At 41.1% G+C, this 16,162-nt stretch overlaps 1 protein-coding gene across 6 annotated transcripts in view; it reads left to right on the top strand.

The window, feature by feature from the left end:
- The window catches only part of MAP4K3 (mitogen-activated protein kinase kinase kinase kinase 3), a 478,522-nt gene that overhangs the window by 377,712 nt on the left and 84,648 nt on the right, over window positions 1-16,162 (top strand). For all 6 annotated transcript variants that reach the window (XM_089681775.1, XM_089681773.1, XM_089681774.1 and 3 more), the window contains 3 exons: window positions 888-1,050; window positions 3,865-3,989; window positions 13,284-13,325. In XM_089681775.1, the coding sequence (XP_089537901.1) occupies window positions 888-1,050; window positions 3,865-3,989; window positions 13,284-13,325 (330 nt within the window). The remainder of the gene's footprint in view (window positions 1-887; window positions 1,051-3,864; window positions 3,990-13,283; window positions 13,326-16,162) is intronic.

Genomic DNA, 16,162 nt, shown 5'->3' with positions numbered 1-16,162 from the left:
CTAATTAACAATTATTGTACCCTTACTGCATACACACTATTGCCATTTCTTGTTTTTTTTTTTGCTAAGAAAGGCTAGTTAACTTTGTATGCATGTTTTTTGCACTCTGTATGTCTTGTTTTCCATTAACTGTAAATCATTTGTATACACAGCATTCTTGTTTAGTAAAATCGCATTTAATACTACTACTGGATAGGTTTCTTTAGCTGGTGGAATTTGACAAAGCAAAAATTTGTATCAATTTCCAGTCAAAAGCAATTGTGGCTTCTGACCTATATTTGAACCTAAACCATTGGGGCTCTCATCCGATATTTGAGACCTATAATAAGACAACTGGGGGATCCTCTGGGATTTTTGACCAAAACATTTAGAGACTCATCTGGGATTTGAACCCCAAACAAAATACTGATAGGACTCATCTCTGTCCAAACAGCATAACACTGAGAGGACCCTCTCACATTGCCTCTCCACTGATACCTCCTGTGTTCCACTTAGACTATCACTGATCTCTATAGGTACAAATAATTTCCATAATTACATGGATGATCCCCATAGGAGCCTACATTTATTGGAATCAAATTGACTTTATTAGAATGAACAAATAAATAATCTGTACGGCATTTTTTCCTTGTATCTTGTCAAGTTTGAGATCTCCTATGCTTTTTTTGCTAATTTTGACTTGATATTTCAATAAATAGTTTCATTAAAAAACAAAAAATGTTTTGGGTTGCAGAATATACTAACTCTAATGATAATGGATTTTATTTAGCAATATTTAACAATCAATGTGTTCTAAGAATATCTGATGTACCAATAATATTTAATATATTTTATTGCTTTTCCATGATGTTTCTTTATTATAATACTGTTTTATTGTGTTTTCACAGCCTAAATCTATATTTATACCACAAGAATCTGGTGCTTCGGAAGATGACAACCAAGGAACAATAAAGAGATGTCCCATTTCAGAGAGCCCAGCAAGACCAGCTTCTTATGTACCTCCTAGACCACCACCTCCTCGATTGCCACCCCATAAGACAAGTATTTTAGGTATTTATAAAATATAATACAATAAAATAAGCTGTCTTGTTAAAAAATATATTTTTGAAAATATAGTATTTTGATTACTGCATGCCATCTGTCGCAAAAACTGCGCAAAACACAGTGAAGTACGCAGTTCAACCATTTTGTAGGCACCTCCATCTTGGTACGGAGTATATATTGTGTCTCATTTCTCATTCTCCTTCCGTCTCCCTTCCTGAGAGGCACAGTGACAGATGTGTGTGTGTTAAAAGTGTCACTGGTAGGTAGAGCAGCAGGGGGCCCAGAGCTACAAAGCCCCCCAAGAGAGACAGAGACTAGCTGCCCAAGAACATGTGTAATTTCTCACTTCGTAACCAAGATAAGGCAGCTTTTCCCAGGAATTGAAAGAGATTGTAACCTCATAAAACCTAGCGGCATAGGTGACAGAATTAAATGAACATTCCTCAAGTCAGTTTGTCTCCTATGTTTCATATCATGGATTATGACAGATGTTGGTTCTAATTCAGAGTCCGCCCGACGATCCCTCCCTAAACAGAGTATTGGTCAGTTACTCAGAGCCACCCCCCAGCTGGGGGACTTTAAAACACAGGCCAGCAGGCCTAAAATGTTAAATTGAAGACATCTCCCAATTGTAACATCAATATACCACCTGGGGAGACCCTTTGCTCTGAAACTTGGATCTGCTTATGGCTAAGGCTTAATTGGCAAGTAACTTAACCCTTTAACTTCCTCTCTGATATCTCTTTGCTGTGCTATGGTTCTTTGTATGTGTGTGTGTGTATATATATATATATATATATATATATATATATATATATATATCTTAGTTACATCTCCTTTGTAAATATTTTTAATGCACCTGTTTGACCCTTTTAGTAATAAATCTTTCTTCTGAAAGTGTTGAACTGTTTCTATAGCTTTTAATTGCAATTTCCAAATCTCTGCTTCTAAAGAGACGCTACTGTGTTTGTTTAATCCTCTGCCCATCGGCCTGCGGTGACCGTATTGGACAGACGACTTTTCAACCATTACAGTGTATATTTGATAAAGAGAGTTTCCCCTTTCTCTGTACAAAAAGGGGTGGTGGCAGTGTAAGGGTCAGTTGCGTAATTAACTTGACCCAGTAGCATTCGCAGCCAGGCTGCAGGCACAGATTGAAATCCATTAGCTGGAAAATCGCTGTGTAGGGTGCAGCTGAGTGTGGCATTGTTACGCACGTCACATCGCGGTTTTCGATCGGCCAGTCCTTCGGTCACGAGTTTGGTGAGAAGGTCTGGGGTCTGACGCCGCGATTGTGACATATTGGTGGCAGCGGTTGTGAGATTGTCGCATGTTTTTGGTGGCGATCTTGCGATCGTGACACCATCAACCAGTTCCACACTGCCCTACAGCAGAAATACTGCTACAGGGCAGCACGGGTGCGTATATATACGTGATTTTGCAGTTCCGGGTACCACTTATCCGTGCCACCATTCGCGGCCTCGGCTGATCGCTGAGTTTCTTGGACGGGGGAGAGACCTGTGTATAAACAACACAGATCTCTCCCCTATCAGCTCCTGCACACTGCTTTGTATGGCTTTACATAGCCATACAAAGCAGTGTGCCTACAGTGAAGCAGGCACACACAGCCAACATAGTGAAACAGCACACAGTTAACCCTTTGATCGCCGCAGATGTTAACCCCTTCCTGCCCAGTGTCATTAGTACAGTGTCAGTGCTTTCTATTAGCACTGATCACTATATTGGTGTCATTGGGGATGTCAGTGACACCAAGTCAGTTCCCCCCAGTGTCAGAATGCCCGCCACAGTCCCACTATAAGTCACTGATTGCCCCTATTACTAGTACAAAAAAAAAATTCCAGTATCTACCACCATTTGTAAACACTAGAACTTTCACGTAAAACAATTAATTTACACATATTTGGAATTTTATTTTTTTTTTTTTAGCAAAGACGTAGCAGAATATATTTTGGCAGAAATTTATGACGAAATTTGATTTAAAAATTTTTTTACTCGGCATGTTTAATAGCAAAAAGTAAAAAATATTGTACTTTTCTCAAAAATTGTCGTTCTTTTTTGTTTATAGCGCAAAAAATAAAAAACCTCAAAGGCAATCAAATAACACTGAAAGAAAGCGCTATTTGTGGGGAAAAAAGGATGTAAATTTAATTTGGGTGCAGCATTGCATGACTCCACAATTGTCAGTTAAAGTAACGTAGCGCAGTATCGCAAAAAATGGCCTGGCCAGGAAGGGGGGTAATTCCTCTGGAGGGGAAGTGCTTAAAGAGTTTATTATGCACTTTAAAATTTACTAAAATCCCCCAAACAAGATATTTCCTGGAAGCAGAGTTCCAATTGCTCATAAAAAACACACTTTTTTCTCTGTGCACACAAACACAATATACTCCATAAATTAACAATCTGTCTGCTTAATAAATACAAAATATATTTAGTCTCAATAACGTACTGTATGCGCTTGAAAAACTGCAGAATAATATGTGAATGGGTAACACAAAATCATTTCACCTAAATGATGGTCCTACAGTTATACTTCTACAATTAAACCTTCTTTAGATTGTAGACTCTTATGAGCAGCACCCACTTCATTCTCCTGTATTGTATTGTTATTGTACTATCTCACTTGTTTTGTAAAGTGCAGAGCAAACTGTCGGCGCTATAAAATGTAAAAAAATGTTTTAAAAAGTGGGTGTGTGTTTGTGTGGGGGGGGGGGGGGAATATTGCTGAGCTCTTTTGTTTGGTAATATCAGAATCTGCACTGAGCTGCCACATTGAAATGTCTCATTTCTACTTTTCTACAGGTAATGGATTGGGCTCAATCCAAATCAATGGGGATCGGGAAAATTTGCTACTTTCTCAGCAAGTTGATAATAGGACTTCCAAGTCATTGAGTGTGCCTACACGGAGAGAAAAGAAAGACTTGCCGGTAAGTGTGCATTGTCAATTGAAATTATTTATTACAGGCAACTTATTCATACACTACTAAGTGCGTACCTTCAGGTGATTGCTTTAGAGTACACATCCCCCCCCCCTTGGGTGTCTCCCAATAACTGTCAGCACCTGTGGTAGTGAGCTCTTGATGATACTCAACTTGGGGTTCCTCAGGGTGCGGAGTCTAAGCCCCAGCCTGCTTCTTCACCAGAGTCCCTGATGGTTGGGATGGACTTGCAGCAAGCTTGGACCAGGTCGCCGCCCCCGGGTACGCCCAGCTGAGGTTGAGGAGACCGCTCGCAGGAGCAGAGTATAATGGGAGGAGACAAACGGAATCCAATAGGCTAGCCGAGGTCAGGACAGGCGGAAAACAAGCAAGGTCAAAGAACAAAGCCGGGGTCAGTACACAAGTAGTCAATGTAGGATTCAGACAGTAGTAACACACAGGAGCTCCGACAACTAGGAAGTTGCTCAGGCAAAGTGGCCTAGTCTGAGCACATCTCAAATAGACAAGGCAAACAAGGAGGCGGGCCAGGAAGTGATGGAAGGGAAGGAAATAAAGCCCAGAGGACAGCAGTGTCCAGCATCTGCTTCAGCTGGGAGCGTATGTAGGGTTACCAAGACGAAATGTTTTGCGCAGTTGCGCTTTGTCAAGTCTTGACAAAGCGAAACTGCGTGAAACGTGTCATTTTGGTAACCCTACATACGCTCCCAGCTGAAGCCAACGCCGGACACTGCCTTCGCTTGCCGTGATGACGCCACCCTCCGATCTCAGCTCCCTCCATAGTGGACGGGCCATCCGTTGGAGTCACACTGTTTACTTCAGGCTGGTCAAATTTTATTATATTTGCTACTTTGTCTCACCAAATAAAGATGCACCTTCATTAACCTCCTTGGCGGTATTCCCGAGTGTAGCTCGGGGTAACATTTCAGTACCAAGAGCGGTAACCCCGAGCTACACTCGGGAATACCATGCGGCACTGCTCCGGCATTTGTTCTTCACTTACCTTACCCTGCGCTCCCGCGATGTGTCCCCTGCAGCGTCCCCGGCCATCTCCTTCGGCCGATGCCGGCATCCGGCTTCTGTGTCCTGTCCCTGTGACGTCGGGACGTACGGGCGCCGCCGGCGGCGGGGAATTTAAAAATTTTAAATAATGTCATTTTTTTTTTTTTTACATTTTACATAGTAAAACATTGCTGTCTCAACCAATTTCACATACATTTTGTCCTGCGCCCCGCCTGCATTTTGTCTGTTCTTTCTGCCTGGAAACTGAGAAACGTCCATGGCGTCCAAAAAGTGTCCCTTTAGGTCAAAAGCGGTTTAGATCAGCTAGAGAACAGCGATAGTAAATCAGAACCACTTGCAGAATTGAGTGATAATGATTTGTGGGGAAATTCGTCATCAGACACTGAAAACGATTCTGCGACTTTGCTCAGCGATGTGCGAACTTGGCGCTATATTTCAAATTTCAGTGTTTTTGGTTTGATTATATTATTGAATTAAATGTATTAATATTATATTATTATTTTTTATGATTATTTATTAAATTATAATTTATGATTTTGTGTTTAAAATTTTATCATCCCCGGGATGTTTAATAGACTCTTGTTCAGACAGATTTCAGTGAGTTATTCCTAAATATTACATCCTACAATAAAAAAATTACATATTTCCATGCAAAATAATGGTACCGCTTTCAGCACCAAAAATCGGAAATAATCATACCGCCAGGGAGGTTAAGGTGCTTGACTGAGAGCATTTTCTACAGTGCCCATTCTTTTCAGTTCTCTTCATCATGCAAATGATTAACAAGGCAGCAGTGGTGAGCTCATGATTAACTGTTCACATGTTTCCACCTGAAGTAGCCGCTCTGCGCTCATTTGTATGAGTTTCCCATCCTTTAAAAAGTACCACTTGCTGTTTACCTGTGGATTACTTCCTACATTTGTCAGCATGTTTGAAACTAGATTGAGAGTGTGTCACTGTTGCTTGTGAGCCTCAGTCTGGTTTACACTTTTTCATTCACACACTGCATCCTTAAAATTGATCGGCTTCATACTAAAACACTCTGTAATGCTTGTAAGGCCCCCTCTGATTTACCCATTTTAACTACCAGCTCAGATCTCTTGCTTGATCCTACCTTTGTGGCTACAGTTAATTTATCAGGTTCACTGCAGTTATCTCCTTGTGTTGGTGATTTTCTGGCTAGTGCGTAAGGCCAGGCTTCCTGCACTCATAGGGTCTCACGTTAGGTTAGTGCCCCCACCCCCTAAATTATTTGATTCTGATTTACAGTAAATGGGCTTACCTGACTCCCTGAGAACCTTAGCCACTGTGCATGGTCCATTTGCAAACTAGTGGGGGACATTGTCTTCTTGTTGCTAAAAGACTAACAATTTGAGCAAAGCTATCTTGTGGAGGCCTAAAATTCAGGAGCCAGCCTTTTTTGGCTGAACAGCTGTTCATTCTCTGACAATTTTTTCAGATAATTTTGCCCAAACACTTTGATACTTTTCTCCTATTCTCTGAGAAATTGGTGAATAAGCAGTCTGCACCAATGTTATTTGGACACACACACACCTCTCACACCTTAAAGGGATAGTTAACCTTTGAGAAAAAGTGAACTAACTCACAAATGTACTGTTGTAGGGTGTAGTCTCTAAAGGCTCACTGCAGCACCTGAACAATATTTTGTCCAAACAAAGGCTATATGCAGTGCTTCCTCGAACAAAAGACAGGAGACTGCCCACATCACCTTTACAGCAGTTGCATTATGAGGAGTCCTTTGACTGGAGTGTCGGTCTGCATGCCAGACTTTTAAGAAGTCTCTTTTCCAACTTTTCTGTACTGTAAATTGTTTTTGGGGCACTGTATGCATCTATCAAGGATGATACCAGAGAAAAAGCATCTGTCCTCTTGAGACCAAGGTGCCCTTCATTTCGTTTTTAAAATGGTTTTAGTTTATTTTCTCTAGAGAGGCCTTAACTAAAAAGAGAAGTTTGGGATGAAAATAAAACCGTTATGCTCACCTAGGTGAATGCTGCATCTGTCCCTGACCATCTCTACACCGAGAACTGAGCTTTCAAAAAACACTGATCACTCAGTTCTTGGTCTTCAGCAAAGAGTTGGTCACATTAGGCAACCAGTTTTCTGCTCTGCCCCTCCAGTGCTCACTGGAGCACCAGGCTGTGGTGAACCACCTGCCGGTCAGGAATCTGGATGGATTCTTACTTTAAAGCTGGGATCTCTCCAGAGCCTGGACCAGCCCATTGACGTCAATGAACAGCGGAGTTTGAAGGAAAAACGCTGTTACTTATGCTGTTATTTGTGATGTCATTGGCACCTCTTGAGAGACAAGCACCCATCTTTGATTAAATAGTGATCTGTTGCTTGTTGAACATTCTTTAGTAATCTGTTGCTACAGAGGCACACTGAAGGGCTAGATCAGGTTCCCTCTGGAAATTTTGTTGTGAAGTACACTTTTACTTTAGGGCAAAATGGCTCTAGGACTCAAGGTAAGAAAGGACTGAATAATGTAGAACATTATTAGCTTTATTGCAGAAATAGTTCTAGTCTTGTCAATAAAATGCCAACGATATTTAATTGTAATGTTCACCCTGTAGCTTCTGCTGCCTGCCGATACTCAACATTGCAACATGGTAACACTGTAATTAGGAGTTCCTTAACAGACATTTGAACATTCAGTCATTGTTAATTAAAGGTGTTTGTTCCCTGTTTGTCAGCTACTATATGCTTTGGATACATTTTAGTTGTAACTGAAATTACCTATGGATTCTGTTTCTGCCTGTCATTTGCACTAAACTTGTTTTGCATCATACGTGCTTAAATATTTCTCTGGGCCCTTAAAGCTGTCACTTTAAATAGTTTGATTTGGCCAAGCTGGATTTCCTACAATAATAGGTGCACCTGCTGGGTGCACTATATAAGCTGTATGCAGCTTCAAAAACATACAGTATGCAGCCTTGTGTTACAGCTGTGGGAAGCAAACATCCCATTCCACACCTGGAACAAAGTTGAGTCAGACTGAGCAGTGCTTAGCCATTCATGGGCACCTTTGTGTTTCTGAATTGAATACAATGCTTCCTTAGATTGGAAAATGCAAATGTTTTTACCATAAGAGCTATTGCCATGGGCATTGGAATTGTAGATCCAAGGTCTTAGGTGACAGATGAGTAAAGCATATTTTTATGCCACTTTACTCATCTGTCACGTAAGACCTTAGATCTACAATTCCATTGCCCATGGCAATAGCTTTTATCATGCTTATAAAGTGCAAGATTAGAACAGAAGTTACTCCATTCATGTTTTTCTAATTTTTTGCTCACCAATACAAAGTAGTGCATTGGGGTCATGCTCCACTTGCACACTTGGCCATAGTTATGAGTGCTTGAATAAATTTCTGATATGATGTCATGGGAATGTGAAATGGGGCATCAGCCAACAGATGTATGCCTGTGAATCTTGGCACAATTGTTTACATGAGTACAGCATAAAATGCAGTCCATATGCAGGACCTTGAATACATTTTTTCTAGTTGGGCAGCACAGTGCCTAAATGGTTAGCACTTCCACCCGGCTGTATTAGGATCATGGTTCGTATCCCAAGCATGGCACCACCTGCCTGGAGTTTGTATATCCTCCCTGTGCCTGCGTGGGCTTCCTCCAGGTACTCCGGTCTCCTCCTACCTCCAAAGTCATACTGGGAGGTTAATTGGATCCTGTCTAAATTGGCTAAAGTATGTCTATGTATGAATGTAAGTTAGGGACCATAGATTGTACGCCCATTGAGGGTTAGGGACTGATGTGGATGTAATATATACGTGAAGCGCTGCGTAAATTGACAGTGCTATATAAGTACCTGACATCTCCCTCCCTCTCCCTCTCTCTCTCTCTCTCTCTCTCTCTTGTGCACCTCTCACATTTTTGTAAATATTTTATCATAAATTTTCGTGTGACAACACTGAAGAAATTACACTTTGCTACAGTGTAAAGTAGTGAGCGAACAGCTTGTATAACAGTGTAAATTTGCTGTCCCCTCAAAATAACAACACATTCATTAATGTCTAAACAGCTGGCAACAAAAGTGAAAATGTCCAAATTGAGCCCAAAGTGTCAGTATTTTGTGTGGCCACCTTTATTTTCCATCACTGCCCTAACCCTCTTGGGCATGGAGTTCACCAGAGCTTCACAGGTTGCCACTGGAGTCCTCTTCTACTCCTCCATGACAACATCATGGAGCTGGTGGATCTTAGAGACCTTGTGCTCCTTCACCTTCCATTTGAGGATGCCCCACAGATCAATAGGGTTTATGTCTGGAGACGTGCTTGCCAAGTCCATCACCTTTACCCTCAGCTTCTTTAGCAAGGCAGTGGTCGTCTTGGAGGTGTGTTTGTTGGAATACTGCCCTGCACCCAGTCTCCGATGGGAGGGGATCATGCTCTGCTTCAGTATGTCACGGTACATGTTGCCATTCATGGTTCCCGCAATGAACTGTAGCTCCCCAATGCCAGCAGCACTCATGCAGCCCCAGACCATGACACTCCCACCACCATGCTTGACTGTAGGCAACACACATTTGTCTTTGTACTCCTCACCTGGTTGCCACCACACACGCTTGACACCATCTCAACCAAATACTTTTATCTTGGTCTCATCAGACCACAGGATATGGTTCCAGTAATCCATGTCTGTAGTCTGCTTGTCTTCAAACTGTTTACGGGCTTTCTTGTGCATCATTAGAAGAGGCTTCCTTCTGGGATGACAGCCATGCAGAACAATTTGATGCTGTGTGCGGTGTATGGTCTGAGCACTGACAGGCTGGCCCACCACCCCTTCAACCTCTGGAACAATGCTGGCAGCACTCATATGTCTATTTCCCAAAGACAACCTCTGGATATGATGCTGAGCACGTGCACTCAACTTCTTTGATTGACCATGGCAAGGCCTGTTCTGAGTGCAGCCTGTCCTGCTAAACCGCTGTATGGTCTTGGCCACCATTCTGCAGCTCAGTTTCAGGGTCTTGGCAATCTTCTTATAGCCTAGGCCATCGTTATGTAGAGCAACAATTCTTTTCTTCAGATCCTAGAGAGTTGTTTGCCATGAGGTGCCATATTGAACTTCCAGTGACCATTATGAGAGAGTGAGAGCGATAAACCCAAACATTAACACACCTGCTCCCCTTTCACACCTGAGACCTTGTAACACTAACTAGTCACATGACACCGGGGAGGGAAAATGGCTAATTGGGCCCAATTTGGACATTTTCACTTAGGGGTGTACTCCCTTTTGTTGCCAGCGGTTTAGACATTAATGGCTGTGTGTTGAATTATTTTGAGGGGACAGCAAATTTACACTGTAATACAAGCTGTACACTCACTACTTTACATTGTAGCAAAGTATCATTCCTTCAGTATTGTCACATGAAAATATATAATAAAATATTTACAAAAATGTGAGGGGTGTACTCACTGCTGTGAGATACTGTGTATATGTGTGTGTATGTATGTATGTATGTATGTATATATATATATATATATATATATATATATATATTATATATATTATATATATATGTGTGTGTGTGTGTATGTAAACCTCTGCGTAAATTGACGGCGCTATAGAAGTACATGCAATAAATAATAATTTTGGTTTAACCCCTTGACGCCGACCGTATGCAAGTTAGCGGCCTCACAGAACTGTGCTTTTTTCACGTTTTCCATGCTCCCAGCACAAAGACTAGGGTCTCTGATTGGCTATCACAGTGATCAGTCACTGTGCAGTCCACCCCCTTGTTTTCTCTTTGTCCTTACAGAGAGAAAAAAAGTGTGTAAAAAAAAAACAATCAGAAAATAAAATAAATAAAAAATACCTAGGTCAAGGTTTGATCTAGGTTAGTGTTTGGTTTAAAGGTTAGGGTCAAGGGTCAGGAGTTTTTAAATCTTTAAATTAATATCGGTGTCAGTTAGTGGCAGGATTTAAAAAAAAAAAAAAAGCAAAATGTGCACTATTGTTTCTGGGCCGTACTACGGTTACAAGCAACTATTAACATACACACGTGGTATTGTTGCGATTGTCAGGAGCAGGAAACATTATTTTGGGTTGTTCTTTGGTGGTTGGTTATGATAGTAGCAAGAAATATACAGCTACATTAAAAAGAAATGGTTTTTTTTTTACTATTTTGGGTTAGCTTTCCTTTGATAATAAAAAAAATCAGAAGATATCCATTACCTTTTACCACAAAATGAAAGCCCAATTTGTCCTGAAAAAAACAAGGTATAATTCACCTGGATGTACAAAGAAGCTGTGATGATATGTACGGCTTTGCAAATACATGTCAAAGTTGCAAAATTGTGCTTAGGCTTTAAGATTTGTTTTACCCTTAGGCACGAAAAGGTTAATCAGTCAAATGCTGCGGAGCAAAACGGGCCAATGTGCATGGGCTCATAGAATACAGTACTGCTGCATTTATATCTGTTTAAATTAAGGATCTGTATACAACAAATTGCATGCTGTGTAGCCCTAAGGGCCAGGTCACAGTTAGGACATGTAAAAAGTTGTTTTCTGTATGCCCTATTCACAATGCAATGCAGCCCAGAGCTACACTAAAATGCAGACAATGCAAGAACAGACAGCTGCCACACACTAATTCGCTGTGGTTTAGTGTGCAGTGGCTGTCGGGTGTTTTATAATGTTCAGTATTGTAAAATAGAAGTTCTAACACCTGCACTGCAGAAGTGTTTGAGATTTGCATCTGCTTTTAGAGTAGGAGATATACTGTATATCGAGGAAGCCTGCTGCAAATTAATAAGGATATAACTGACTGTAATCATCCTAGATGACTACAGGATTTTATTTGCATAAGCATTGAGTGATATGTTGCACTTTTAATTAAAGGTAACATTCTCCAAAACGAATTGCTACCAGCTGTATAAAATCCGATACAGGTATATGGGGTCATATGCTGTAACTTCTGAGGTCAGCGCTCTCAGTAGTTCTCCTGGACCACTGTGGTTATTACCATCTTCCCTACCGTGTAACGCATATTCGGTCCAGCAAGAAATGCCAACCTACTGCATGTTTTCATCCACTGTGGCCTAACGGCTTGTGTCAATACCCTGTGTTTAAGCGGCATTTATTCATCAGTTATAAAGCCTTGTAACTGCCCTTCAAAGTCTGCCATTAATATTACAATGACACCACACAGTGCTGTTCACACAGAAGCAGTAGTGTTGTGTCATTATAAAAATTAAGCACAATGTCACTTCATTAGGCGATGCTTTTCAGCCTTCTCCATTGATTTCATTGGTAATTTACTATAAGTGCACCTTAACAATACCTAGAGAATTTATAGTGTGTTATTGAAGCATTTAAAAAGTGTTAACAGGGCACTGGGGGAGAGACAGTGGAGGCTCCTGTATCCCCAGAATACATTGGGAAATAATAGAGAACTAGGACCGAGCAGCTCCAGTCACTTCCTGGTTTTACAGAGCAACCTTGCGGGCAAAAACATCAACCAGCCAGCAATACTCACCAGTGACAGTGCCAGGTAGGAGCAGAGGCACTGACCATTATTTCCAGTGGCAAAGTTTTTTTATGTCAGCAGGGTTGAGCTGGACCAAGCCATGTGTCAAACAGATCAAAGTATACAAATCCATCTTGTAGAGAATTGACAAAAATGCCTGCTGTCACAACACAACCTAACCATGCCTCAAAGTAGATCATTCCTTTATATCACTTCCCCTTTAAGTACTTACCACTAGAAAGGAAACACTTTAATGTGCATTTATCAAGCATTCTTAAAGCTTTTTCAAAGCTTCATAAACACAACATAAATGCTATAGGAGTGTTAATGAGCACTGCTTGGTTCTTCATAATCAACACACGTTTGAATGAGCCCAAAGGCTGTGTGTTGAGAGTGTGAGTTGTCACTGATGGCTCTCAGTCGTGGCTCCTGATCAGGAGACAGTGGGAATGGGCTCTCGATCATGTGAATGCTGTGAGAGCCAATCACAGCAATCACATGATATAGAAGCCAGACTGCCTCTAGACGTTAACACCCATTTAAAGGGCCAGTGGAAGGCGACGTTAATGGGGTTAAGCTCTGATACACTGATTTCTCTGTAAACATGCATCTGCACAGTTGAGATGGAAAGCAGACATGTAATGGGTCCTTTATCATGATGGATTTCACCCAACTGTTAGTTTTAAAGTGTAAAACCGATATCATATTTCATAAGTATGCATACCAAGATTTTTTTTCCTTTTTCAGAAGCCTATAAGCAATGGCCTTCCACCCACGCCTAAAGTACATGTAAGTATCATCCAAACATTTATTGTGAAATTAACAATGAATTTACCTTAGTAATGCTGTACTGTCAGTATTTTCAGCAAATGGAAAGGAAAAGTGAACAGTGTCTGTGTGATAATTATTCATAAGTACATTACATAAGTATAAATTTCAAAGGGAATATACACTCACTGGCCACTTTATTAGGTACACCTTGCTAGTACCAGGTTGGACCCCCTTTTGCCTTCAGAACTGCCTTAATTCTTCATGGCATAGATTCAACAAGGTGTTGGAAACATTCCTCTGAGAATTTGGTCCATATTGACATGATAGCATCATGCAGTTGCTGCAGATTTGTCACCTGCACATCCATGATGCGAATCTCCCATTCCACCACATCCCAAAGGTGCTCTGTTGGATTGAGACCTGGTGACTGTGGAGGCCATTGGAGTAAAGTGAATTCTTTGTCATGTTCAAGAAACCAGTTTGAAATGATTTGAGCGTTGTGACATGGTGCGCTATCCTTCTGGAAGTAGCCATCGAGAGATGGGTACACTGTGGTCATAAAGGGGTGGACATGGTCAGCAACAATAATGAGGGAGGCCATGATGTTTAAACGATGCTCAATTGGTACTATGGGGCCCAAAGTGTGCCAAGACGATATCCCCCACACCATTACACCACCGCCAGCCTGAACCTGAATACAAGGCAGGATGGATCAATGCTATCATGTTGTTTGCGCCAAATTCTGACCCTACCCTCTGCATGTTGTAGCTGAAATTGAGCCTCTTCAGACCATGTAACATTTTTCCAATCTTCTATTGACCAATTTTGGTGAGCTTGTGCGAATTGTAGCCTCCGTTTCCTATTCTTAGCTGACATGAGTAGCACCCCTGGTGTGGTCTTCTGCTACTGAAGCCCATCTACTTCAAGGTTCACCATGTTGTTCGTTCAGAGATGGTATTCTTCATACCTTGCTTGTAAAGAGTGGTTATTGTAGTTACTGTTGCCTTTCTATCATCTCAAACCAGTCTGCCTGTTGTCCTCTGACATCAATAAAGCATTTTCGTTCACACAATTGCCGCTCACTGGATATTTTAGCTTTTCCAGACCATTCTGTGTAAACCCTAGAGATGTTTGTGTGTGAAAATCCCAATATATCAGCAGTTCTGAAATACTCAGACCAGCCCATCTTGCAGTAACAACCATGCCACGTTTAAAGTTACTTAAATCCCCTTTCTTCCCTTTCTGATGCTCTGTTTGATCTTCAGCAAGTTGTCTTCACCACATCTAGATGCCTAAATGTATTGAGTTGCTACCATGTGATTGGCTGATTAGCAGTTTTTCTTACCAAGCAATTGAACACGTGTACCTAATAAAGAGGCTGGTGAGTGTATAACATATCATTAAAGAGGATCCCCTGCCCCCTCTGCTGAAAAGGGCAATAAGATCTAATGCAGTGTGCATAAACAGGTACACTAAACCTATGTCCATGCCACTTTGCTTCTGTGCAGCCTGTGTTCCTGGTCATGCACACCATTTAGAACATTTGTGGTGTGTAGCACATGCACAAGATGGAGCGCATGACATCATGTGCATTAATGGGTGTGTTCAATAGAGATATGAGAAATTAGATTTGTTTGTGTGTTATCAGCTTAAGCACATTGTGTTTGTCTAATGTTTTAACTTAGAGGAGGATCAAAGCATATTTTATACCAAATTACGGCAGAAAACCAGTTAACTCCAAAGGGGTCACATAGAGTATGCATTTTTTGCCACTGTTTTTTCACTTTAATTATGACAACCCTGTACTTTACACTATATATTATTTTGTAACATAAAGAGTTAACATATTATTCTCTATATTAGGATGCTTATTTACAGCCTCGTGCACGAGTTGTCAACATAACAGGTTTAAAATGGTTTGCGCCTGTGACTCACTGCTCTACTCCCACTGCCACCGCGAGATGAAAGTTGTTTCCCTGTTGATTAGAAGGAACATGCTGAAAGCAAAATTGGAAATTGGAAGAATAGATGTCTGTCACTGCTCAATTACAAGAACATGAGCAAATGCAAAATGCAAATATAGACAGAGATCTGGGATTAGATGTGACAAATTTATGTGGGGTGTTTTGAAACAATCATTGCATATTTAATTTCAATGAAATACAGCAATAAGAATATTTAGCACAAACACAGCAACTGTGCATACATTTTAGCAAAGCAACAAACCAGCAGAAGTGCATAAAGCTGCATTACAGAGATGTCCATGATGAACCTGTAATTGTCGTCTGGCAATATTGCCAGTTAAAGAATGCTAAACCACAAATATGCAGAGCAGAATCTAAGCCTCAAAGCCATTAGGGGGTCTTGATTCTCAGCGTTACCTCCACTGTCATGACAATTTTATGTCTAGAATGAACCTTGTTTTCTTTTTTCTGAGAAATACAGTGACACTTGCCTCTGTTATTGTTGTATATCTGTGGCTTGAAAAATAAGACTTCTTCAGTGACGCTGTAAAAACATTTAGATAATTACAGCAGTGTATATAATTGCTCCATCTTAAACTAATCGAAAACTGTTGACGATCACTACTGTCATGTCAATTTGTACTTTTACTTTCTGTTGTTTATGGAGTCGCTGTTCTGCCATGGTTGCTGTCTTAAACACTGGGGTACCAGCCTGTAGTATCCTAAGTGCCATGGATCACAGAGAACTCAGGTCAGGACTCAGGAGCATACTAGTTAGTGTCAGGCTGGAACAGGTGGGAAAGCTGTGGATCACAGCGGAGCAGACTGTGTAGGATACAAGCCAGAGGTCGCGGTAAGCAGCAGACATAGGTAACCAAGGTACAAGCCAGA

This window comes from Staurois parvus, unplaced genomic scaffold, assembly GCF_062004578.1.
Source record: "Staurois parvus isolate SC_StPar_1 unplaced genomic scaffold, SC_StPar_1.0 ptg000277l, whole genome shotgun sequence".
Classification (NCBI taxonomy): domain Eukaryota; kingdom Metazoa; phylum Chordata; class Amphibia; order Anura; family Ranidae; genus Staurois; species Staurois parvus.
The sequence above is the reverse complement of the archived record's forward strand: the minus strand, read 5'-3'. Positions and strand labels throughout refer to the sequence as shown.